Below are 27890 nucleotides of genomic sequence, written 5' to 3' on the forward strand. Positions count from 1 at the left end.
TTTACATTGCTGAATATTTTTTTTTTCAAACAATTTCCTCAAAGTTATCCCTGGTAACAAACGAGACTCGATGGTTTTATCTGTTGACGTTTCTTTTGTTTTCACAGCAGCTGTCACTGTCATTTTTCTAACCTCCAACCGGTGATAAAAAATAAATCTTATTTGTTTAATTTTTTTACCTCAATTAGTTTTTATATAAAAACACTGTGGAATTTCAATAATTAAAATATGGTAAAATATAATACAATCTATTTACTCCATTATTCTCATTAATCTGTTGTGTCCATAGTTCTCACTTCTACACAAAGAAGAAGCCGCTCACGAAGACGGTATTTGGTCATGTTCTTGGGGCAGGACACAAATTGATAATGCTAGCCAAACTGATGGCAACACTACGGATGAAAATGAACATGTCTACCGGCCACCACCAGAATACAAAGATTTCATTGTCACTGGTGGATTAGATGATTTGGTTAAAATCTGGGACATTCGAGATGATAATACTCTGAGTGTTCGTCATCAATTAACTGGACATTCGCTGGGAGTTATGTCAGTAGCTGTTAGTTCTGATGGACAAAGTAGGTTTTGCAAAGAAATTGACAGGGAATAGATTTAATTTGGGTTTTAATGGTTTCTTTAGCAATTGCAAGTAGTTCCTTGGATTCAAGTCTATGTTTTTGGGATTCCAAGTCAGGACAACAAAAGAATAAGATTGCCCTCGGACCTGTCGATCTGTGGACAGTTGCCTTCTCACCCTGCAATAAATTCGTCATCTCTGGATCAAATGAGGGCAAGATTTCTATGTACAGTGTGGAGACGGGGAAGGCAGAACAAGTTCTCGATCCACAAAATGGAAAGTTTAATCTTAGTATTGCTTATGTGAGTATTGTAATTGTCTTCATCTTATCCATTTCGATTAATAGTGGAGTGCCATAAGATTTATACCTCGGAATCAAGGGAAAGTCAATGAATCTTTATACACTTCTGCTCAAATTTAACGCTCTTTTTTCTTCTTTAGTTATACCCCCGTATATAAACTTAAAATGGCTTTAAAATTCCTTATTGTATTTTTTTTGTGTTTGTTTATTGTTTAAACTGCAATAGTATTACTAACCAAAAAAAAAAAAAAACGAACCAAATCTAACAATTCAAGGTCTGAAAACTGATATTAAAATAATTATTGTTTTTTTAAGAAAAAAAAAAATTAAAATATGGAAGCAAGTGACGGTTCTTTCTAATAATTTTATTCAATACTTGGTAATATCTCTTCTAGCATATGACAACTTGGAGTCGTCTGTTCAGTTCATTCCACGAAATAACTTTTCTTTTCAAAGTTTTTTGTAACTCCTCTTTGTTAATTTTATAGAATGAATTGTATCTAAACTTTAATAATTCACTTTGTTCAAAAACACTATGCCTTTGTAAATCACTTCTTCTCTGTAAATTTGAATTTTATTATAATTAAGAGCCCCCACACACTACAGATTTTCTATCGGCCGATAGTTTAGTCGGGTTGGGCTCCTAGTGTGCGCACAGGCAGGCAACTAAATAGTCGGCTGGAAAAGAAATATTTTAGTTTGAAGGCAATTGTGTAGCAAAAGAAACTATTTTTTCGATCAAACAAACTTTTTGATCGGCCGATACTTAATCGTTGTAGTGTGCGTACTTTCATACATTTTCATACCTGATTAAGAGATTGACTAAACTGTCGGCCGATAGAAAGTTTGTAGTGAGGGGGGGCTTAAACGTATAGATTTTTCTATCACTTTTTGTTCTAATATATGGAAGTAAACGTGTTTCCTTTCAAATTAGTATTTTCCTTACGAAAGATTTTCTCCAAACTTTTCATCATTCTTTAACTGCAGTTTTTAGTTGATCAAAACTGCTTGGAGGTGGATTTCGGTCAGGAATGCATCTTTTTTTGTTTACATTTCCAAAACATGTTCTATTGAATTTAAATCTGAATTTCTTTTTGGTCAATCCAAAGCTAGAATATGAAAATTTTTAAGATATTCTCAAACCACTTTAGTATCTACGGGTTATTGGAACAGCAAAATTCTTTCCTATCTTTCTATTCCTTCTAACTAGTGCCGTGCAGCATGCATTTAAAAGACCTTAGGTCTTACAGGCATATAGTAAAAATTATTATTATATTATTATTATGCTTTTACTCGAAAAATTGTAAAGTATGAACTTTTTAATCCACATTCAAACCTATGTAGTTTATACTTATTAATTTCCTATTGCTAGTATTTACTATTTTTATGCATACGGGCCACTGTGACATAAGTTATAAAAGGATTTTTCTGTAAAATATATAGGACGTGCGTTAAATTTGAACAGGAGTGTAGAAAAATGTTTAAAAAAAATTTGTCCGCTCTTAATTTTAAATAATTTGTATGTATACATAATTACTATTTTTCGGATTTTATCTTTATTTATATTAGTTTAAAGTTATATTTTAGAAAGGAGAACTGTTACAAACTTGATTTTTCGTCTCAAAAGACTACAGAATTAATGATGATAAGTTGTGAAGGGACAAAAAGGGATAACATCAGATTTTGGGTGTTGTTAACGCAGGCCTAAAGGCAGAACTATAACACTGGTTTTCAAAAATATACTTTTTTTTGCCTTGACTAAACTATACTTTTCAAAAGGTTTTGTGGTGTGTTGAACTTGAATCCGAAGTCAGAAAAAATCCAATCAGGTGGAGAAAATCCATCGCGTTAATTTAAAGTTTTTTTTTTTATTAAAAATAATATTTAAATTTAATATTTGGGAAATATCAGCCGAAGTTCTGGAGTCAGTCAAAAACCACAAAAATACAGTAAGGGCCAATTTATTGAGCCTCCATTAAATTTTGAAATTTATCGCTTTAGTTAAAAATAAAAATTGTAAAAATTGTAATATTTTTGATTGTAATAACAGCAAGATCACACAAAAAAACCTACTATATGGTATTTCATAGCCCTCTTGGACCTAAAGATTAGTAAAGATTAGTAAATAGTGAAATAGTAAAAGAGAAACTGAAACTGGACTTTTTATTTTTTTTACTGATCTAACAAGTGCATAAGCATGCTTTTTTATTTTATTTATTGTTTTTTTTTCTACACTTTTTTAATTTTTTTACTTATTTTTAAATTTTAACTTTATTTAATACTTTATTTTAATTCTTTTTCTATATGGTTGTATGTTTCCCCATGCTCCCATATAGTTACATATTTATTTTTACATTTTGTATCTGCTTGTAATAAGCAGCCCCGCTCTTATCTCGTGTTTATTTTTTTTCTTCAAAAAACTCTAATTTAAGTGCCGATATGACTAGCCACCGCAAGTGCCATCATACTCGGTGTAAATGGACCCCAGCGCGTGCGGTATCTGGGGGGGAAAGAGGCGTGGGATAATTTAATTTAACGGCCTCGTTAAACTATTGTCGCCTTTAAGTATACATCATTAAAAATTCATTTAATTCACTCTTCTTTAGTTAAAGTCCTTACTTTTAATGGAAACTTTAAATTTAAAACTCTGTTAAAAATATAATAGGGATTTTTTATTTTGTTTGAAAAATAATCTGTCAAAAGCTACAATTTTGTCAAATCAAATAGATTTGAATTGGAAGAAAAACCAAAAAACTATGACCCGTAAGTATTTTGCAGCTGAAAACGCCAGAAAATGCAAGAGATTAACGATATACAACCTACAATTGAAACCATGAGAAGAAGAAGGAGTTAAGTGAAATTTTTAATTTTTTCCATCGGTGTCAAATAACAACTTAAATTTAAGTGTTATCGGCATTCATCTCGTGTCATTGGTTTAGAAGTAAGCTTTATATCTCTTCTTCTCATGGCTTCAATTGGAATGTTATGTATGTATTATGCAGCATCTCAAAAATGATTAGTTTTGAAGTGGAGAATATAATCTAGTAGATCTAGTATTATCTGTGCGAAGTAGACAAGAAATGTATTAATTTCTTTGAATGTTGTTCTTTTTTATGGTACAAATGCATGTGTGTATACCTACAAAAAATTCTAGTCTGGACTTTTTTCATAATTGTGATGTTTTTTTAATAATTCTTTAGCTCATTTGACATTTTACAAATAAAATAATAATTCAAATAAAAAAAATAAATGAAATGACATTTGACACTAATGGAGAGTGAATAAATAGAAATTATGTTTAAAACCTCCATTTGCTCTAAAAATCCCTCTTAAAAGGTCGAATTTGGTGTTTTAACTAAAACTACTTTTAAATTTAATGCTCAATTAGTTAATGATGCCAAACTTCAAAAAAATCCTTAAAAGAGACTGAATTAAACGAAATTGGTTTTTAATTTTAAAATTCCCTTTTTTAATGGCGATTTAAGTTTAATGGAGAGTCAATAAATTGGGCCTAAATGATACATGATTAATATTTTTTAATATTTACTCAAAAACTATTGTTTACGAGTAAAATCTTTAAAATGTCGTTTCAAACAAAAAGATATCTTGAATAGAAATTATTTCAGAAGCAAAATTATAATATCATAAAAGTGACATTTTTTTTAAAGTTCGAATGTGGCTAGCGGCGAAGCGACACAACTTAAAATATAAATCACCATAGATTTACTTCCTTACAGTCAAAGAAAGCATCCTCACAAATTTTGAGCAAAATCTAAAATGAGACAGCATTTCCGATTGGACGTTTTCATATGGAATAACTCAGGGGTACTTATTTTTCAGTAAATTGTGGTTAAAGATTGTTATAATCGAGCGCGGTTTTTACTTTGTTATTTGAGCTTTTAGCAATGCAGTCCAACACTCCTTATACAGATTCATTGACTTTACATGGATTTCAAAGATTTAACAAATTGTATGCTTTACGGCACTTTACTATAAGTTATTTCTTTTTTTTTTTTCTATCAGAGTCCGGATGGAAAGTATATTGCCAGTGGAGCAATTGATGGAATTATCACAATCTTCGACGTTGCAGCTGGAAAGGTAGTGCAAACTCTTGAGGGACATGCGATGTCTGTGCGAAGTTTGTGCTTTTCACCAAATTCGGAAATGCTCCTCACTGCCTCCGATGATGGACACATGAAGCTCTACGATGTGTAAGTAAATTCTACTTTTGCAAGATCTTTTTGAACTATTAATTCCCCTACTTTCAGTGCCCATTCAGATGTTGCTGGAACTTTGTCTGGCCATGCTTCGTGGGTACTCTGTGTGTCTTTCTCTGAAGATGGAAAGCATTTTGCCTCTTCTTCCAGCGATACGACAGTGAAAATTTGGGACTTTGCCGAACGAAAATGTCTGCACACTTTCTCTGAGCACAGTGATCAAGTTTGGGGTGTTAAATACAGTTTGATGAATGACAAAGTCGTATCTGTGTCTGAAGATAAATGTCTGAATTTGTACAATTGTCCACCAAATGTGGTTGTTTGAAATTAATCCTCATTGTTTTTTTAAGATTGAAATAATGCAAAAAATAAAAGAAATGAAAAAAAAAGACACAATTACCTTGGAAACATTTTTTATCTGTTATTTGTTTTTCTTTAAATTAGTTCTTCTTCTTCTTTTTTTCGCTACTTAAAAACTAAGCAATAGCATAACATTCATTTGTGACTATTTAAGATGATTAGATTCACGTTCGTTCTTTGCCTTTTTCTTTTTCATTCTCACTCTCATTCTCCTTTTCTTTTTTCTCATCAATCAAATTGGGATTCGCTTGTGTTAGGATGTTGTCTTTGCTGTTGATGTCAGGTATATAGATTTGGAAGCTCTTGAAGAAGTATAGAATTTTTCCTGTAAATAAAAATGTTTATTTTTGTATGAATTGAAAAATAACATTGAAACAAAGATATTATAAAAGACTCTTAAAGAAATATAATTTTTAACCTCATTATTAAATCTAGAAAATAATGACTTGGCAAAACAAATATTCTCCTGCTACCGATTCAGCCTTATTCTTCAGCCTTATTGTTAAGGAAGGAGAAGAGCTCTCAATCCAAACATTTTTTGAGTATCATTATTTTCCATCAGGGAAAATGATAGATCATCCCTATTTGCACTTATACTGATGATTTGTTAGTCGAACGTTAGACTCAAGTCGAACGATTTGGGAAACACTCATGTTGTAATGCAGCCAAATAAAGAAAATGAAAATGTCAATATCCTTTTTAATACGCTGAATCGGTTATTCCAGGCTCATCAACTTTGCTTCGCCAAATTATTCTAGCGATTCGCAAGTCATAATAGATCCCTAAAGATATAACAATGAGAAAGTCTACATAAACTGTTTAGTTAAAAATTGCATTTAATACGTTTTCTAAGCACGTCACTAAGGAAGAAATCTTCTGCACAATCCATTAATGACTTAACTGCATTAATAAATAACGAAATCATTCCTTGTCGAAAAAATAAAGCTTATCGCAAATGGATTATGATGAATGGACCTTATTGAGAGTGTTGTTCAACTTTCGATTCGATCGATTCACCGGCACACAAAAAAAAAAGTGTCATGTACCAGGAACCAGACCTATCCTTCTATATGTTTTTGGGCATTTTACATTTTGTTTGAATGTTTATGACTTTTTTCTCAAAACTGGAGGGTGTTCGGCCAAAACGGACTTGAAATTCGAATTCAGCGGGTCCAAAAACATATAGAAAGATAGGTCTGGTTTCTGGTACATGACACTTTTTTTTTGTGTGCCGGTGTTATCGACAAAAGTCTTCTATCGATAGACAAACAACACTCGCAATAAGGGCTAATATGTTTTAAGAACTGGTTCTATAATAAAGAAAAATCCTTGTCATTTATATAAATTTGTCAACCTAAAACGCCTCTAACTTTTCGATTAAAATGCACTTAGAAAATAGCGTTTGCATTGAAACAACTAATATGAGGCGTTCAGAATAATAATGCGTCAAGCCCTCTTCTCTTTAAGTGACGATGTTTTAAGGCCTTAAAAATTATTTGTTTCGTTTTATATTAAATTAAATGAAGGAAAGAAAGAAGAATCTAGGGCCTTTTACCTGTGAAACATTTTTTTAAAAAGTTCCTGAGAAAGAATTCTCAGAACACAAAGGTGGGTCAATGCAATTTCCAGAATGCAATTTAAGGTTCGAGAATTGGTTTTACGGTTATATAAAACCAACTATTTTGAGGAAACACATTAAAATTCAAAGAAGCAAGAAATGCCTGTTATGATCTGATTAATAGAACACAATTCTTATAGGAACAAAAAATCAGAAGAAATATATTGCAGTGTTCTAAAGGAAGTAAAAACTTTTGGTCATAGGTTGCAACAATCATCTTCAATGATAACCCTGTTGTAAGGTCTTTTGTTATAAGGATATTGACTTAAAACGCTAAAAACGCCAACAGAAACTGTTATTAAAAACGGTGCCGTGCCGTTAAGGAGAAATATTCCTACCATTATCCATGAATGGTAATTCAATCGAGGAAACTGAAAACTTTCGATTCTTTTTATGATGATAACCAACCACCTCTTGTGCTAAAAATGCAGCGATGTGTTTGAGTTTCTTTTTCTTTTCCCCTCTTGACCTTGCTACAATTTATAAGGCGTACCTACATCCGAAGCTACAATTAAAGCTGAAGACAATTAAAGCTGATACTTCAATCTTGGAAACGTACGATTCCCTAGAATATCGTAAAAATGTAAAATACGGCCCTATTCTGCTATTCGATTCACGTGATAGTCTAAAATAAGCGTTTAAATGGGCGTTAACATTGAACTTAGACAAATCTTTATTCTTTAGAATCACTAAAACAGACGGAAGCAACGTTTTACTTTCGAAAGATAGAGTTTTTTCAAAAACCTTTATTGTGACGTGACAAAGGAAGGAAATCTTTCGATTCACGTGAATCGAATAGCAGAATAGGGCTGATAGTCAGATGCATGCCTCCGCTGAAATAGTTTTCCCTTAATATCTGCTACGCAAATTATGCCCATCGAGAGTATTTTGTTGATTAACTACGAAGTACCTTCATTATATAACTTTATTGATTTTGTTTTATTTAACAACAAAAACTGTTTGACCTTGGACAGGCGCGTCATGAAATCATTTATTTCTTTAAATTAAAAGAACGAATTTTGAGTGGATTTGGTTGAGGAATTCTACGGTAAGACTCGGAGGGATTGAATTAATATCATTTTCAAAACGTTGTGAAATCCTCAATTTTTTTTTGGTTTTGTTTTTTTTTCGAATTCAACATAAAACTAAACAAACAAAATTTCAAAAATATGCTCTCTTACCAACAGTTTCTTCCTTAATTTTGTATTCATCGGCAATTTTCTTTGTTGTCCACAAATCTGGTTCACCTTGATGATCTGTGATGAATTTCATTGCAGTTCGCAGAGTGCAACGTCCTGGTGTCACTCGAACGGGTTCTTTGTAACCATATTCGAAATCTTGGACAATCTTTCTATCAAGCGGTAGAGTTCTCTCATCACTTTCTCTCTTGATCTTTACATGGTCAATCTATAGTCGAGGAGAAAAAAATCGTTAAAACATAAGAATAGTCCTTGGGAATATTTAAAAAAAAACCTACGTAACGATCCTCTGAGGTTACATAAACATTTTTCAACCGGTCATCCAAATGAGAATCCTTTTTGTTGAGTTTTTCAACCAATTTCGGATCAACTGGGAAGATGATATTTATTTATAAAAAAAAAATAAATAATAAGTTAATCCACAATGAAGAACAAATGGATGTAAACTTACGTTCCAAGGCTCTTTGCAAATCCTGAATGTTCGAATCGAATTTGGGTGCAGCTGTTGGCTTGTCACGATCTAAAACTCGATGGGCTCTATTTTCTACATTAAAACGATTTATATGCCGAGTAATTTTCGAGGCTACTTTTCCCATTTTTATTGGTTTTTATTCAACGAATTTGATTTATTTTTTTTTTTTTTGGAATAAGAAATTTCCAAGTTAAGTTGCGGTAGCCGTTTTTCAGCTGACAAACAAAATGACAGATGACAGCCGTAAATTTGAGGTTATGTCAAAAATCATAATTCTCTTATTCGATGTGTGTGCCATCTGGTGATTTTTATCTATTTTATGATTTTTAAATTTTAAGGTGGAAACAGGTTAAAAGATAAGTAAAGCTTGTCTTCACTACAGCTCACTCAAATGAAATAATTTCGCAAATTATTTCATTTCAAATGTCAAATCATATATACCCCGTTTGTATGGCGATTTGAATCCGAATTGAATCAGGATTTAGGTCTATATATACCTGAATCGAATTGAATCCGGATTTGTCGATCCGATCCGACTGGGGGAGCTGAATCGAATCGAAAATATGCATATATACCAAACGAATTGAATACTCGAGATATAATTGATGGTGGAAATTGTGTGTGATTGTCTTCTTATTTGAAAATTTTACTGTATGTATGTATTATGATATCTAGTTTTACTTGCACTTTGTTTTTGGTTAGATTTTTCTATTTTACTGCAAATATATTTAAAAGAAAAATTGTGTTTTCGATTCTATTTCAATTCGATTCCTCGATCTGGTACTTCCATATACCTGGATCGAAATTTCGATTCAGTTTCAATTCGATCTTTAAATCGGTCTTACAAACGGGGTAATAGTCTGCTTTTACACGAAGACGCAAAAACTGTCTTTGAATTTCTCTTTTTTTACACGGAGTATTTTTTGGAAGACGTAAATTTGACAGTTAAATTTTTTTGTTTCTCGTTTTTCGTATGTAATTTATTCTAGAAAAAAGCACAGAAATATACAAAAAAAAACCACACCAATGAACTCTGTGTGCAACAAAAGCACTTAAATTGAAAAGTGTTACTATACACGCAAAAAAGATACAACCGACACACGAAGCGAACTCCGAAACTGACGAAATTTAATAAAGCAAAACAGCAATAAAGTGAACAAGATAGCAAACAGAGACGTCAAAAAGTTTCAAAATTTTTGGATGTGAATAAAAATCTAATACTTCCCATTATAGCTACGTTCCTTTGGGAACATTTATCTACTGCTAAGTACTTAAAACTACTTTGAACTACTTTTGCCCTATTAAAAAAGTAGTTCAAAGCAACTTTAAGTACTAAGCAGTAGATAAATAAATATTCCCAAAGGAACGCAGCTATAATGAAGTTAGTTGGGAAGTGTTAGATTTTTATTCACACCCAAAAATTCTCAAGTGCGTTATTACTTTGAACTACTTTTGCCCTTTTGAAAAAGTAGTTCGAAGCAGCTTTAAGTACTAAGCAGTAGATATTAAATATTTCCAAAGGAACGCAGCTTATATTAGATGTGTTTTTTATTACCACCGGGCTTAACTGGTTAAAAAAAACGCCTCGGGTCTTAGCGAGAAAAATTGGCAGCTCTGCATACTAAATGTTCCGAAATCAGCTGACACAAAAAAATATAATTTCGCTTTTGGGTTTTCTTGTGTGTTTTTGAAAAAAAAAGTTTAACTTACTATTAAATAAATATTTAAAATAATAATTGTCATTCCAAACATCAGTTTTGAAGTTTTTAAACAAATTCTAAACAATAGGTGTGTTTTTTATTACAACCGGTCTTAACTAGACAAAAAAAAAACGCAGTCTGGGCTAAGCAATTTACATGTTTAATACAACAACACCTTAGCCCCTTGGGCTTAGTTATTTAGCCCGGAGATTTCTCTGGGCTTAACTTTTTGAAGAGTTTTAAATCTGTGCTACCAAACTATTTGTTTCATAAATTGTTTAGAATTTCTTTAAAAACGTAAAAACTGACGTTTGGAAGGACAAAATGTGTTAAAATAGTTTTGCTAACATACATTCTTGTATCTCTTTGTAAAACATACATGAAAAATACAAGAAAATAAGGACGAAAGCGAAAAATATGACAACTCTAAATTTTTGTTGTATCTGCTGATTTCGGAACATTCGATATACAGTGCTGCCAAGATTTCAGGTTAAGCCCCGAGGCGTTTTTTTTGTCCAGTTAAGACCGGTGGTAATAAAAAACACACCTAATTTACGAACAAGTTAATTTGGTAGCACAGATTTAAATCTGTTGAAAAAGTTAAGCCCAGAGAATTCTCCGGGCTAAATAACTAAGCCTAAGGGGCTAACGTGTTGTTGCATTTTACATGTAAATTGCTTAGCCCCGACTGCATTTTTTTTTTGTCTAGTTAAGACCGGTGGTAATAAAAAACACACCTATTGTGACACTTTAATCACTTCCCAACATCATTATAGTGTGACACTATACAGAACTCCAGAGAAGCTTTATACAATGATTACAGAGAAATTTTCATTGCACTTATAATCCCACTATAAGAGACTCCTAAGAATGTTCTTAGATGAGTTATATAAGCGTTTACTGTTAATTTCTTACCGTAAGTAGTATAGCAGCTTTATAGGTGCGAATAGCACTTTGGGTTCAAAATTTAGAAGCAAAATTGTTAGTTGGGCATAGCTCTCGTTCTCTCACTTGCAATAAAAGTGTTTTTTTTTTTGTTTCTACTACTGAGGTTTGGTTTGCATTAAATTAATTTCACTACAAAAAAAATTATCGTGTTAATAATTTTTCACTTCCATACTAAAAATTTACATCCTGGCATCACTTCAACTTGCAAAATGGCTTCTCCCAACAACAACAACAACAACGAAAACAATGGGAAATCTTCTACACACACACAAAAAAATATAATCAAAAATAGGGAACAAAATATATTTTCCATCATTATTCTTCATTTTCAACATGGCTGACGGTTGTTCGTAGCTTGCCAACTTTACGTTCGTGCATTTCTTTGTTATTATTTCATCAATTCGTCTATAATTTTGATCTTCAAATTGTTTGCAATACAATGTTTATTATTTAATTAATATTTTAAAACATATTCCAATATACAAAGTGATCGGATAATGTGCGAAAATTAACTTCAAATTTCAGATCAGATCCAAATATCACAGAAAAATCGTCGCGATTCTACTTTTTTTTTCAATTCAATATTGACACGGTGCGCAGACGACCAGTTAAAGAAAATCCCACAAGAAAACGAAATAAATGAAAAAACCTATTTTATAAAGAAAATTTATATATTTTTTGTAGATTTTTATTGTATTAAATTGTTGAATCCAATTGTTAATAAAATGTGCCCGCAAAATCTGCAAGAAAATTCATTTTGAGAAAAATAAAATTGAGACTCGGACGACCGAAGGAATTCACACAATTTGCAATTATTAAGATTCCATTCGTCGTCGTCTTTTTTTTTTTTGTTGTTGGTTGGTCTTTCTCTCGATTTTTCTTACAATTTTCCTGAGTTTTGTGTCTGTTTTTACAAAATAAGAAATATCCCCCTTTTCCGTGTGGTTCACTGAAACATACAAAAAAAATATCCGCAAATAAAAGTGCGTAAGAGTGAAAAATCAAAAAAAAATCTTAAAATCGGAGAATCTTGAATGTGTTTAGTTGGGTTATTTCATTAAAAATAGAAATTAGAACGAAACAAGACAAAATAATGGTCAATTTGCGAAATATGCAAAACAAATTTGGGGGAAAATATGAAAAATCCCTAAATTAAGTGATAATTTCCTAACAAGCGATTGCAATTTGCTCTTGAAAATCATTCATCTGCATCTGCAATCTTCGACGACAACCACGGCCTAGCCGAGAGCAGCTGCTTCGGATTTGCTTTGGCCGACAGCGACACGGATAGTTGCCATCGTCCTCGTCGCCACACAAATTGGATTAGAATTTTATAATTCCTTTCATCGATTGGGGTGATCATGATTTGTCTTTGATTTGTATTTTATTGGAATAGGGGGATCATTTATTCAATTTATATCTCCTTTGGACATTAAAATTGATCGTGGTAAGTAGTAGTAGTAAAAGAGACATGAATTAACAATTATTTTTTATGGAAAATATATAAAATTTTTCTGCAAAAGAAGAAAGAAACAAAAAAAAAAAGAAAATCTGCTGCTGCATGTCAATGCATTTATTAGCGCACTTATACAATCACAGTTTTAAGAGATATACATGTACATGCGATCATATTTTTGTATACATATAGAGATTGGAATTTTTCGACCATTCAATGTTTTTTTTTTTTTTGTTTGTGTTGGTTTTTTCTTATATGATTTTCCTTTTTTCTCACTTTTGTTGTTGGTTGGAGAAAGAAAGAGAAGACATTATATAGATTTTATTGGTATGAATGTGTGTTTGTAGGAGATATATTTTTTTTTTTTGTGACATTTTAGATTTTTGACATTTATTACTACTACACAAAAAAGTGAGTGTAGTGGATGAGAAGAGTGGAGTTTTTCCAATAAAGTTAGTGCACTGTTGCCAAATTTGTTTATTTATGTTGTGTTTATTTATTTTTTTTTTTTTAATTATTTGGGAGATTTGTTTTTATTGACATTTTTTTTTGTTGTTTTTGTTTTGGGGGAAATGTTTTTTTTTTTTTGATAGTGCATAGGAATTTGTGAATTATTTTAGAATTTTTCGTTAATGTACAAAAACTGTTAACGGAACTAATACCTACTATGGACTGGACTATTGTACCGGGAAAAAGATGAGTTTTGCGATGGGAGGGTTAGGGCGCACTGCTTTTGAAATCATATGTATTTAGTGAGTTTTTCCTTTGAACTGTTTTGTTTGCAGGCGATGTTAAGTTTGGGGAACAAGTTTCCACCGAAATCTTTCGAGCTAACTGCCGTGCTACGCAAGCAGGCCGCGTTCTTGGAACTTAACATTCCTTCCAACCTTATCCCTTTTTCTGCCATCCCGACTTACCGACACCTTTAGCTCTTCTCTTTTTTCACAATAAAATGTCTCCACTAAGTAATGGGTTATGGATGGACTCTAAACGCCAATGGTTCTAGGTACAAATCCAGCGTCGCACCAGCTCAACCATATTTTTCAATGGTTAATACCTCTTGCTTAATTCCTCTAAGAATAAGTATCGTGCGAATAATTGCACCATAAACTCAGCCGTTCGGAACAAGTAGAAAATTGTATGTACATAGATCCCCCTATTCTTGCAACGCTCTCCCGAATGATTGAGCGTTGTAAATCCTTGGTTCTTGGTTAACTTTAGTAGCTTAAAAAATGTCTATGTTTATTAAACTTAAAAAAACTTAAGGACTCTATAGTTTCAGATTCTTCCAATTGGGAACAAATGTCAGGTAATTCATTTTAGAGTTTAGAGGGGGGAGACGGTTGGGTTCTGCAAAATCTTTTTACTTTGGAGGGACCCCACAGGGGTCTTATCATCTCTTCAATGGAACTTGGTAAGCAACGAACTCCTATTAGATCTTGATGGGATAAGGTTGCAAAATAATTGCCTACGCTGGCTGATGATGATGCAATTGCATTTTCAGACAAGTACCCACAAGTTTATGTACTAAACTAAAAGATGTGAATTGGAAATACAGGATCCCAGACTTTAAATCCTGCCAATCCATGCGGTTAAACTAGCTCTATAATCAATCTTAATATAAAGGCCTCATTTTTGATAAAAAGAAGCTGACTTCAATATTGAGGAAAGAATGAAAACAATTTTTGCAGAGTGGGGTTTTCTCCTAACATTCCTCACATAGACAACTCGCCGGTGTTTTTTGATAAGGCAGCAGACTTCAAAGCCCAACATCCAAAGAGATCTATTTGATGATATCAATATGACCATTGACGGCACCTAAGAAGAAGATCCTTCGTTGTTTGTTCGTTGTTGGCCGTTGTTTTTCCCAAAACTTGTTGTTATATTCTTAAAAAGTGATAACCTATTTGTATCGAACTGCATTAGTTTTACAACTTCGGCGGTCCTTTTTCGGACATACAAAACTAAACGAAATGAATGCCTCCTTCTGCGAACTTGCTTTCCGAAATAGGTATTTTATTCAGTCGTATCGTAACGCAGGATAGAATGTTGCAACTAAAAATCAGGATAGTGGTATTTTATATATAATTTTTTCACTTTAAAAATAATTGTGTTTTATTTCGATCGAAACGTTCTTTTCTTTATTAATTAATTTCGCAAGTTTTAACTGGTCTGCCGATACACTATTTACGATTCAAAGCAATGCTTGTCAACAAAATCATTGTTTTAAAGCTAGGCAACAAAATTGGTCTCGTTGACTCTCTGACCTCACCAAAAACATTTCCTTCTCTCTGTCAATGCATCGTCAATATCAAAACCCAACACTGTGTGTCAGTGCCAGTGCCATCGTACCCGTCAACGCGTTGACTGCATTTTTTGTGAATGACCACACTGTATTAGTTTACTGTCCGTCACGAGGCACTGCTTATTGTAACTTTTCGGGAAATTGACGACTAGAATCTCGAAAAAAAAAACGATGCATCCTTCTTAAAGATCAACCTATCGTATCATTCTTTGACCTCTTTATAAGAGTTGAAATGTTGACCAGAAAAAGGGGCATTGTCTGGAGAATACTAATATAATAAACTATTCCAGCTCCTTTTTATTTTAACTATGAACTTAGTAAACTCGTCCTCCAATACACCAAACTATACATATTTTTTTAGTTATATTCTGCTTACGTGATAAATCGAGCAATATAAAGGCATTTTTTGTGATATCAGCTGAACATTTTAACTAAACAACCAATTTTTTACAACTAGTTGTTAAAATATTCAGATATTCAGTAAGACAAACAAATCTGAATGAACTACTAAAATTGTGCCATTTGGCACACTAGTTTAGCTACATCACATTTAACGGCAAATCATAGACAAAACAAACCAAAAGAAAAACTAAAACCAATTTATCCTACAAATATTATTAAAACCACAATCAACGCTTATCTGCGAGTTAGTACGCATTCCAAACGACTCCAGATTTTTTTTTTTTTGTTTTTTTCTTTTCGCAATGTAAAAATGTGCATACTTGCGAGATTGCAACTCGTAAATACGTTTTTGCGTATAAATAAAATTTTATTACGAAAATATCACATATTTCGGATCACTCGCCTATTTCCAACAACCATGAGCGAAGGCAGGCAGGCAGCGGCACCAAGGCGTGCACATGTAATCTTCCGTTCGCGCAGCAGCGCGGCTCATAGGCATCTCTTAGGCGTCGCGGTATGTTATCTATTTATTCATCGCGTTATTTTCCTCAGTTTTGTATTTTTTTTGCATGAAGGTGAGCAAATGTTCACCGAGCATGAAAATTATTTAATACACACTTACCATACCACCTTGCCACCCTACATTGTAGTACTTATATGTACGTATGTTGTTTTTTTTTTTTATTATTATTTTTTTGTATTTATTAATATTTTACTCTCAGAGATTTACGTACAATTTGTGTTTATACGTGTGTATTCGGAAGATTTGTGCAAATATTTAATGGTAATTAGCAATTGCGAGAGAACTCAGCTAGATTACTTTAAATTTTGTTGGCAGATAATTGGAATTCCTATGCGAAATGCTTTTAATAGTTTCTTTTTTTCGTTTTTCTTATTTTTTTTTTTCGTTTGTTGTGTTATTGTGGCAAAAGAGGTGTTACATTGTATAAGGAAGGTCATGCTTGCGGTTTTGAGTTCTTATAGACGTGTTAGGAGTGATGTTTGGTATACCTTAATAGAAATATACATACACTGAGAAAAAAGGCCAACTTGAAACACATAAGATGATGTCCTTAAGGGTGGACCCACCCTCTTAAAACAATACCTACAATTTCCGCCTTAAAAAAAGTGGAATCCGCTTAAATTCTGTTAATTTTAAGGTGAACTCCATTTCAGTTTCATCTTGAAAAAATCGAAAAAAAAAACAAAAATTTTAAAAATTAAAGTCAGAGTTAAGACTTTAGTTTCAGTTTATCATACTTATTTCCAACAGTGTAATCGGCAGATGGTAAAGCACTCGCCTAGTGACCCAACAGTTGTAGCTTCGATCCCCAGTGGCTGCCAGTTATAATGTTTACACTTTAAAATAAGAGAATTTTCGGCTTCTTTTAAATTTGCGCATTTGAAAGAAATTAAGAAGATTTGTCCGCTAACTTTAAGACGGAAGTCATCTAGACAACAAACCATACAGAAATCCGCTTAAATTTATGTGGAATCCGCTTGTTTTTAGGTGGTATTTTCGGGTGGAAGGGTTATTTTTCCGCGGACAAGAAGGAGGGGGTGAAGGTCAAAAATATAGTGAACAAAATTGTTTGTGGAATATCATCATATGTTTTAAAGGTGTTTTCTAATGCTGAATCTAATGACATAAAAATAAAGTCAATACGATTGCTCTAAGAAAAGTTCTAGCCGATTAAAAACAGGGCTGCTTGTTTTTTGACTTCAACGGGTATAATATAACCGAAAAACCATGTGAAAAACATGCTAAACTGATAAAATTCGGGAAGAAGGTTTTAGATAAAGCAGGGACAAAGGATTCATAAAGTTCTTAAAAATATTTTTGGTGAAAGGGTGTTTTTTTTATTTTGGGTTGAGTTGTGTGTATGGAAGGTGTCATAACAGCTGACATACATTTTGTTAATTTTTTAAACTTGACGAAGAAGTTAATGTTTATTATAAGAACTAAGAATCAACAGAGTCTACAAAATTATCTTGAGCTAAAGGGTGTTTTTTTTTTTACAGAAATTATGAAATTCGGAATAAGTACAACAAAAACTGTGAAAAAATTGTTACACACATGAAAATCGGTACCTACATACATATGTTTAATTTATAACAGCAACCAAGAATAAAAGCAGTCTATACAAATATTTTATGTGAAAGGGTGGTTTTTTTTTGGGAAATTGGGTAAAGTCTGATAAAATCAACGGTATAAGAGGTTCCCTTACGATATTTATTAAATATGTTGTCTTTCTCATGGGAATTACAAATAAAACTAGTTTATATATTTTTTTCATGTGAAAGGGTGTTTTTTTAGGTATAGAAAAATATTGGTATTTTTGAAAAAAAAAGTAATCGTGAATTTAGTTTTCCGACCTTCTCGGTCGGTAAAAACAAATACGATTACCTTAATCTTATTAAGTAAGAGAATCTGACATTTTCATAAATTTTTCTTTTTTTTTTTAACTAAAAGTTGCTATAATTGTTCTGGAAAAAAATTAACAATCAAAATATGTATTAATACAAATTCCTGTACCTAACTATCAATTAAAATCGCTTTAAAAATCCAACAAAACACAATAACATGCAAAAAAAAAAACCTCTTCATTGACATTGAAAATAAAATTAAAACTATGTGTAGATGAATGATACGTGTAAATATAAAAACACACAAACAATATCTACTTTTATTAGAAGAATGAAAAAAAAAAAAAAACTCCACACATCCCTCGTGATCTCTAACTAATTGTGTAATTTCCATTTTAATTATATTTAAATGACAAACGACATGCACTTTGTGCAATTTTCACATTTATTGTTGTGTTATTTTATTTCTGAATTCCGCCCTCACTCTCAATACATTATTATTATTATACATCGCTGTCAGCTCAACTGTCAAAATCCCGACGGACGAGGCGCCTTAGACTAATGGTAATGAACTATTACATTAATATTAAAATTGAATTAAGTTAATTGAGTTAACTTGCTAACTAAGGATTGGTATATATGTACGTGGTGCAGAAATATTTCTCAGAATATACGTGGCGCAATTTTAAGAATCTCAACTTTAAACGTAGAAATATTTCTGAGAATTTAAATACACCTTTAAAATAGTCTATACTTTATAGAACAACATGAATGATGGTACTAAAAGTTATGAACGAACGTTACAACTTATTCAGATGGCCTGTGTCTATAGACTGTATCGTACATTTTCAAGTGAATTTTCTTTCCCTGAAAATATTTTTGTTTTCCTCCGAAAAGTATTGTGAATCTCCCCGAGAGTTTATTGTGAGGAAACAAAAAACCTAAATTCTCCTGAAAAATTTACTGCCAATATGAATAAATTACTTTTCAGAATCTATTGCATTTGAAACAAGGGAAACATTCCCGGGAAATTTGTTCTCACGATACGCCCGGATGTCTGCTGACCTAGTACTTAGTATGTTATTGGAATTTAATGTCTTCCGTCAATTGCGACATGATCGATTTGTTTGCACGTTCGACCGATAAAAACCAACACGATTTCGGCGATAAATTGTAGGGGCTTTCCATTTTTGCAAACACGATAACAAGACTGATTGAGAGCTGTTAGTCACTAGGCGTCCTTCATGAAGTTTCGTGCCACAAATTTAATTATTTTATATGTTTCTTTTGCGTGCTCAAATGCAGTCATTAAAATCGCTAAATTTTAAGACTTTTTATTAGTTCTGAGGGGAATAGTACAGGTACAGGGACTTATTACAGAACTTAATAACTCCTCGAAAAAATCATCCTTTCACCCAAAATTATTTTTTGAACTTCCTTTATTCATGCTTTCTATCCAAAATGCAACTGTGTTACCAAGTTTTATTAAAGTTTCATAAATTTTTTGCGATCAATAAAACAGCCTTATAACGATAATGTTTTAAAGACACTTAAGATTCTTGCTTCCAATTTCAAAAGTAACATTATTGTTGAATTTCAATACGACACCATTATTATAACTTAGTTAAAAAATATAATATATAATATAATATAATATAATATATATAATATATAATATAAATATAGACTTATATATTCTTCATAGTTCCCATGACAAAGACAGAATTCGTAAGGCTACCATTTAACCATTGATTTCTTGGAACTTATCGTGGATTTTCCTTGTTTCCCAAAAAAACACTCATCTAAAATATTTTTATATTTGTATATACATATTTGTCTCTTTTTTAAGTATAAATTAAGAATGCATGTGCAATTTTATTGTTCGGCCATTTCAAAGTAACGGCGAAGACATATTGACCTTGTTTCCAAATTATCTCAGATTTGCGCTGCAAATATTTGCGTTTTACATTTATGAACACCTAACATTTGTCATTTGCATTAATGAAAGCTTTGCATTGTTCAGACTGCCGTGCATTTACCATGCATTTATGAAAGCACCCTAATTGTACTGACCTGATGTTGATGTCACTAGATTCAGCATCAAAAATAATTTAAAAAGCATGTGTTACTTATATTCCACAAAAAAGATTGTCGCTGTTTTTTGACCATTACCCCCTCCCACTTTTCAGGAAAAATGCACCTAAAACATTTTTAAAGACTCTTTCGATCCTTTATTCCTATTGCAAAAGTAAACTTTTTGCCATATTTTGAGAGTAACAATTTTTTTGTATTAATTTTTTGTACTTTTTAGAACCTTAGAGGATATAATATATGGAGTGCTTGTGCTGTTAGTTCCGTGAAGCTTTTATAGAGGGCTCTAGTTTCTTTCAGTTTTTCGATGAGTGCATGCCTCCATTTTATTTTCATTTGATGGCTGTCATCAACAAGCGTGTTTATTTACAGCTGCGGAACCGGACTCGCACTGAAAAACGAAGGCAGCGACCCCTATCCATGCATATGGCGTTACAATGTATTAGGTATAGGAACAAGCACTCCATATATTATATCCTCTAAGGTTACAACTAATGCTATTGTTTTTGCACTTACTTTTACCCGGAGTTTTAGGCCCTGTTTTATCTTCTTACTTAGTGGTCGAATCAGAACGTAGTATGACATTGCCTTTGTGACGCGGTTCTCTGGGTCTGTCCATTGAACTTGGCAATACCAACTGAGCTACTTTTTTAGAGATGGCATTTTGAATGTGTAGTCTACCTCGGATATTCCGCCTTCTAATTCGATGACAAGTAGATTAGTTGTTGATCATAGAAACTTTGACACTTAGAAAGCTCTTCTTCATTCGAATAAAAAGTCAGGATTGCCATAATGTACATATTTTTTGCAATGTTAATTTGCATCACAGAGTTTACGAATTCTTAAAATATTTTTACCTAAACCAATACTTCCTCCTTATAAACATTCTAAAGTCAATAAGGTCAAAATGCGCAGCTGTTTTATCTAACAACACACGTGAGCAGCACAAAAAAGTATTAAATTTTATTTGAAGACTTTTTAAAACCAAAAATATAAATATTCTTGGGTAAACTGGCATTCTTCGGTTATCATTTTAATTTATTTATTCGTAGACTAAATTCCGCTAAAAACAAAGTCAATTGCGATCACATAATTATTATAAATTTTATTTCTTATAATCTTTAGCTACACATTACTCTTGTGTGTATGTGCATCAACATAATAAAAACTTATACTAAGATCGCGTGCATACACATAACACCAACCAAACGAGTCGGAGGAATTTTTCAAATTCCATTTGCATTCCAAAGTTGTTGTTGTTTTTGTTGTTTGCGCAGCGCAGTCGTTTGGCGTTTGCCTTTTGGCTAGAGAGTGCAAACATCCACACCACACACTTCTACTCTGAGTATAGAGTGCTACAGTGCCATGCCATGAGCCAACAAAAGTCAGAAAGAGTACAACAACTGACTGATAGAAATAAAAAAAAAAAAAACACAAGAGAGCAATGAAGAAGGAAACCAAAACCAAAACGACGACGATGAATACTAAAACGAATACGAGACTACAACGACGATGATAATAATGCGGCACTAAAAAGCAGCAGCGCAAAATTATGCGATTATTCAAAAAGTGAGTGTATGTTCGGCAAAGGCGAGCGAGGGTACCAAAGAAGAGATATGCAATGCATATTTACATGAGAAAATCAAGTAACTAAAACTATTTTTGTATCTAAAAATCTGAATTGAAGAGATATGAAAATGTGTGCGACGAAGCGAAATGTATGAAAATGAGAAATTAACAAAGGCAACACCTCTAAGCTGGAGGTGTGTGGGAATTCTTTGGCCGATTTATTGGAGAAAACTGATTAAAAAGTTTGCAAAATTTATGGAAGCAGGGGGTTGTTTGACTTTACTTTAATCAACTTTCGATTGATTTGGAATTTGTGTGAACAATAAATTCTGAACTTCAGTGGGTCATAACTTTGCTGACTTCAGCAAAACATTTTGTTTTTGTGAATGGCATTTAACAAATTTTAACCAAGTTTTATGATCTCAGAAATTTGAGCAATTCAACAAATCAATCCTCTGCAGAATCCGTTCCCAAATATCTGTTTTGCTAGAAATTCTAACAGATTGCAGAAATCCTTACGTTCTATGATTATATCATCCTGAAGAATTTAGGCAAGATAACTTATGTCTCTCAAGTTAGCAGAGCAAGGTCAGCAGAACATATGTTTTGGTATTGGATCTTTTAGTGCTTATTAAGTGCTAATTAAGTGCCCCAAAATTAAATTAAGTGCTCCACTACTTTTGGATAAAATTAATGTTCTGCTAACTTGATTTAAAGTTAGCAGAGCAATTACCAGAAAATGCCCTAAACTGCTCGTAGAAAAATCGGGTTTGGTATAATATTTAGGTGCTAATTAAGTGCTCTACGAATCCCAAAAAAAATTTCAAAAAAAAATTTTTTTTCCAAAAATAATTTTTTTTCTGTGATTTTCGAAAAAAAATTTTTTTTTTTTTTTTCAAACTCTCTTAAATAATTAAGTGCTTAACTAATATAAGTTAAGTACCCCATTTTCCGAAGAATTTTCCGAGATTTTCCATTAAAAAAAAATATTTTCATTTTCCATACAAATTCATGTTCTGCTAACTTGAATTTTGATTTTTTCAAAAAATTCCACTTTTTTCGACAAAATTCGAATTGAATAATTAAGTGCTCGACTAATTTGAATTAAGTGCTCCATTTTCCGAAGAATTTTCCGAGATTAAAAAAAAAAAAATTGTCATTTTTCCATACAAATTCGTGTTCTGCTAACTTAAATTTTGATTTTCTCAAAAAATAAATTTTTTTTGACAAAATTCAAATGGAGTAATTAAGTGCTCGACTAATTTGAATTAAGTACCCCATTTTCCGAAGAATTTTCCGAGATTTTCCATTAAAAAAAAAATATTTTAATTTTCCATACAAATTCATGTTCTGCTAACTTGAATTTTGATTTTTTCAAAAAATTCCACTTTTTTCGACAAAATTCGAATTGAATAATTAAGTGCTCCACTAATTTGAATTAAGTGCTCCATTTTCCGAAGAATTTTCCGAGATTAAAAAAAAAAAAAAATTGTCATTTTCCATACAAATTCGTGTTCTGCTAACTTAAATTTTGATTTTCTCAAAAAATAAATTTTTTTTTGACAAAATTCAAATGGAGTAATTAAGTGCTCGACTAATTTGAATTAAGTACCCCATTTTCCGAAGAATTTTCCGAGATTTTTCATTAAAAAAAAATATTTGCATTTTTCATACAAATTCGTGTTCTGCTAACTTGAATTTTGATTTTCTCAAAAAAAAAAATTTATTTTTTAAAAAAATCAAAATTCAAGTTAGCAGAACATGAATTTGTATGGAAAATGAAAATATTTTTTTTTAATGAAAAATCTTACTTAATTCAAATTAGTCGAGCACTTAATTACTCCATTTGAATTTTGTCAAAAAAAATTTATTTTTTGAGAAAATCAAAATTTAAGTTAGCAGAACACGAATTTGTATGGAAAATGACAATTTTTTTTTTTAATGAAAAATCTCGGAAAATTCTTCCGAAAATGGGGTACTTAATTCAAATTAGTCGAGCACTTAATTACTCCATTTGAATTTTGTCAAAAAAAAAATTATTTTTTGAGAAAATCAAAATTCAAGTTAGCAGAACACGAATTTGTATGGAAAATGCAAATATTTTTTTTTAATGAAAAATCTCGGAAAATTCTTCCGAAAATGGGGTACTTAATTCAAATTAGTCGAGCACTTAATTACTCCATTTGAATTTTGTCAAAAAAAATTTATTTTTTGAGAAAATCAAAATTCAAGTTAGCAGAACACGAATTTGTATGAAAAATTAAAATATTTTTTTTTAATGAAAAATCTCGGAAAATTCTTCGGAAAATGGAGCACTTAATTCAAATTAGTCGAGCACTTAATTATTCAATTCGAATTTTGTCGAAAAAAGTGGAATTTTTTGAAAAAATCAAAATTCAAGTTAGCAGAACATGAATTTGTATGGAAAATGAAAATATTTTTTTTTTAATGGAAAATCTCGGAAAATTCTTCGGAAAATGGGGTACTTAATTCAAATTAGTCGAGCACTTAATTACTCCATTTGAATTTTGTCAAAAAAAAATTTATTTTTTGAGAAAATCAAAATTCAAGTTAGCAGAACACGAATTTGTATGAAAAATTAAAATATTTTTTTTAATGAAAAATCTCGGAAAATTCTTCTAAAAATGGGGTACTTAACTTATATTAGTTAAGGGGGGAAATCCCTCTGGAAATTTTTATTTTTGCATTAATTTTTTTTTGCCTTATAAATTCATTTATCAACCGAAGAAACTATTTTCAGAGGCCTAAGCCTTAAATGAAGCCTCAAATGCTCCAAGATAGTCCCGAAACCTACGCCCATTGAACCTACCTCAGTACCTACGAAAACGAAAACTTTAAACGCTTTTTCCTCAAAACGCGCTTATTTCCGCGCCGTGCAACGTAACTCGAAAATTAATGAAGCTATCGACTAGAAATAAATTGCAAATTACTCTTTAATTTATTGGCCATTGCATGAACCTAAAAGTTCAACAAAATTTTTACAATAAATATTTTTTTTTAACAATTTGTTTATAAAAAACATTGTGGTTTTTCGTTTTTTTGGTCTCTAATTTTTATTTTACACTTTATTTTACTAAATTTAGGTTCATGCAATGCGTATAAATATATTTTATTGGAAAAAAAATTCTTTTTTGATTATAAATAATTTTCTTGACCTGGACATTGCACGGCGCAAATTCGAGGCGTCAACTTTAAAGAGCTGTAGAGCCGCCATTTTGTTTTTTTTTTGTACTTCAAAAAAATTGTATCAATACTTTATAATGTCAATAATATCACATACTTTCCCAAAATTCAATAAATGCTTTCAGTTTTCCAAAAAAAAATTATTGAAAAAGCTGTCGTCCAGAGGGATTTCCCCCCTTAAGCACTTAATTATTTGAGAGAGTTTGAAAAAAAAAAAAATTTTTTTCGAAAATAACAGAAAAAAAATTATTTTTGGAAAAAAAATTTTTTTTGGAAATTTTTTTTGGGATTCGTAGAGCACTTAATTAGCACCTAAATATTATACCAAACCCGATTTTTCTACGAGCAGTTTAGGGCATTTTCGGGTAATTGCTCTGCTAACTTTAAATCAAGTTAGCAGAACATTAATTTTCTCCAAAAGTAGTGGAGCACTTAATTTAATTTTGGGGCACTTAATTAGCACTTAATAAGCACTAAAAGATCCAATAACAAAACATATGATCTGCTGACCTTGCTCTGCTAACTTGAGAGACATAGATAACTTATGGTCTTTTTGCCGGAACTAAAAATTAACCAATCAGATGACAAAAGACCATTTTGTGTTTATTCAAAATGTGCGATGTGATTAATAAAACTCCTGACCTAAACGTAATCTGGTCTTCGTATTTCTCGCTTTACATAAACAATACAAACGTTGTTAACATTTCGATAAATGTTTGGTATGAACTTGTTGAGTTTGGTTTGAAAATTTTTACTTAGGGTGCAGGGAACTAACTTCAAGGGAACAACCTTCACATGCGAATTAATTTCACTTTTTCCTGACGTATGAACATAGTTATTTCCCACACAACGTTAGAAATAAGTTCATCAAAAAATGTGTGAATATATTTTCCTTAGAAATGTTAGCATTGTGCATCTTTTTGCAGAACCTAATAAAGTTAAGCCTTGCGCAGAGTTTGGCACTGATTTGGCTTGGTCAACAACAGTTATAAGCCCTCACAAAATAATTTTTTATATTTGTTTTAATGTTGAATTCAATATTTGAAACGTTTTTAAGAAGTTTCAGAGATTAAATAAATCCGAGTTTTGTTTTTATTTTTTCAAAAACTTTTTTTTTTTAATTTGTATAGGTACATTTTATCCTTAAAAATGATAAGAAATTCTTCTCTGAATAAAATGTTTCACACATTCGAAATATCACGAAATATAGGTACGAGATTATTAAAAAAAAAAAAATATGTCAACTCTCGCAAAAAAACGCCGGCTCGATATTTCCTTTATCCGATTTTTTGAGAAAAAAACTCAAAAAGCAGTTTTATAAAAACCACAAAAACAACCTAATCGAAATCTTTCGAGTCGTTTTCGAGGAAATTGCAATACCTCAAAAACGCTGTATGGGAGATATCCGTAAGAAAAGAGATATTAAAAATAAATTAGCGGGTTTTGAAAAACACACAAAAATCATTGGTACCAAGTTTCAATCGAATCCATTTGTTCGTTTAGTCCCTACCCAGATTGAAACACAGACCGGCTTCATGATTTTGATTAAAACCTTGATTTTTTTGATACTACACCAACCTGTAGAGCAATTTATAAGGAATTGAGATAATGTAGGAGGAATACTAAGCGTATTCTTATATACCTGCACATACCTAATGTGTTGACAAAACTTAAAAGCAAAATCTTTACTAGCGACTTTTTCAAATGATTACTACGTTATGTGAATGGTCAAGCAAGGCAATTAGGTACTTTTCTTTTTTAACAAAATTCAGCATATATGTATGTATAATTTTTTATCAAAAAAAAAATTGTTGCGTATACACCGCAGTGAACTTTAAAATTGAATTATCTTCTAATATTTATATGGGCTTTTCATCGTAACGTTATTTTTAGGTAAATCTTGATGAAAATTTGTGTGGCTGAGTATCAATTTGGGAGTTAATTTCGCAAACACTTATTAAGTCTTGACGAATAGTTACTTGCCTCAAAAAATGTTTTGCATTGCAATAGATCCCATTTATTACTCTTTTTTCTCTAAGCAAAAAATTGCCCCTATTACAAGTTTAAAGCAAAGTATAAAGGGCGTTTTTTTTGAAAAACAAACTCCTCAGTTTGCTAGCACTTCTATAGGATTTTAGCGACGTATTGTAAAATTAATGCATTACATTGACTTTCGGAAATGAAAATAGAACAATACACTTCCGATCACGGAATAATAACATGTTGTATCAATCACACAAAACGTGTCTATAATTTAAGATGTCACAATTATTATTTCTCACTGGAGTCTGTGAGGTAGGGTTGTCAAATATTCATTTTTTTTTTTTTTTATTCTATAATTGAACTACAAATAGTTATTTAAACAGAAACCCAAGAAGAACAAAAAGGATTATATAATAAATTTCAGAGCTTCAGAAAAATAGTTTTTTGTATGATTTTTGGTTCGTTGTTGTAAATATTTTAGAGTAGGTATATCTTGTTTTTTTTTTTTTTGTTATATGATTCTGATCTAGGTAGTATGCTACATTACAAAATCACAAAATAAAAAAGTAACCAATCTGATTCCTTCAAGTCACACCCTTTGCATTTCAAGATATTGTGACAAAGATCATAGATTTTAATAAATATGATTCATAAATAGTTTGAAAAACATAGTTCAAAGCATTTAAAAAAAACTTTATGTCACACCCGTTACAATAGCAATACTTTTAAATCAAGGATTTAAATTCAGCTAATTGTTCGTGTTTATTCAAACATTTATTTTTAGCTTTAAATCAACTTTGACTTCTAGACTATTCGTTTAATATCAACAGCTCTAGATGTCACGTCATATATTTCATTGATAAATAATAATTCAGTCAATCCATTTGCCGTTTCTGATGATATGCGTGATGGTGATTTACCCAACTTACATTTGTCATTGATTTATATTCACCAGATTAATAGTTCCTCTTTCCCATATTTGTCTTGTACATTCCAAACCCAAATTGCTCCAGTAACAACAATGACATCGCACCAAAAAAAAAAAAACAAATAACGCATCACATATCAGAGACGACGACGAGACTGTCCGTTTTTGGTTTTGTTTTTGTTTCCGACTGAAT

At 31.5% G+C, this 27890-nt stretch overlaps 3 protein-coding genes across 3 annotated transcripts in view; 2 read left to right on the plus strand and 1 right to left on the minus strand.

The window, feature by feature from the left end:
* The first annotated feature begins 111 nt into the window (after positions 1 to 111).
* LOC129915647 (SKI8 subunit of superkiller complex protein) lies at positions 112 to 5494 on the plus strand. The gene is made up of 5 exons (XM_055995292.1): positions 112 to 231; positions 290 to 578; positions 641 to 879; positions 4902 to 5089; positions 5147 to 5494. Exons 1-5 carry the CDS (start codon positions 229 to 231, stop codon positions 5418 to 5420), a joined length of 993 nt encoding a protein of 330 aa, XP_055851267.1. The 5' UTR covers positions 112 to 228; the 3' UTR covers positions 5421 to 5494.
* Positions 5495 to 5589: 95 nt separating this feature from the next.
* On the minus strand, positions 5590 to 8972 carry LOC129915648 (protein NDUFAF4 homolog). Its single transcript, XM_055995293.1, has 4 exons — positions 8724 to 8972; positions 8551 to 8642; positions 8255 to 8480; positions 5590 to 5780 (listed from the first exon to the last, which is right to left on the minus strand). The coding sequence occupies exons 1-4, from the start codon at positions 8866 to 8868 to the stop codon at positions 5620 to 5622; spliced, it is 624 nt and encodes a 207-aa protein (XP_055851268.1). The 5' UTR covers positions 8869 to 8972; the 3' UTR covers positions 5590 to 5619.
* Positions 8973 to 11702: 2730 nt separating this feature from the next.
* LOC129913058 (serine/threonine-protein kinase Warts) overlaps positions 11703 to 27890 on the plus strand; it is a 40904-nt gene continuing 24716 nt past the window's right edge. The window contains exon 1 of the mRNA XM_055991456.1: positions 11703 to 12839. The gene's annotated coding sequence lies outside the window, so the exon portion shown is untranslated. The remainder of the gene's footprint in view (positions 12840 to 27890) is intronic.

This window comes from Episyrphus balteatus, chromosome 3 (genome assembly GCF_945859705.1).
Source record: "Episyrphus balteatus chromosome 3, idEpiBalt1.1, whole genome shotgun sequence".
Lineage (NCBI taxonomy): Eukaryota > Metazoa > Arthropoda > Insecta > Diptera > Syrphidae > Episyrphus > Episyrphus balteatus.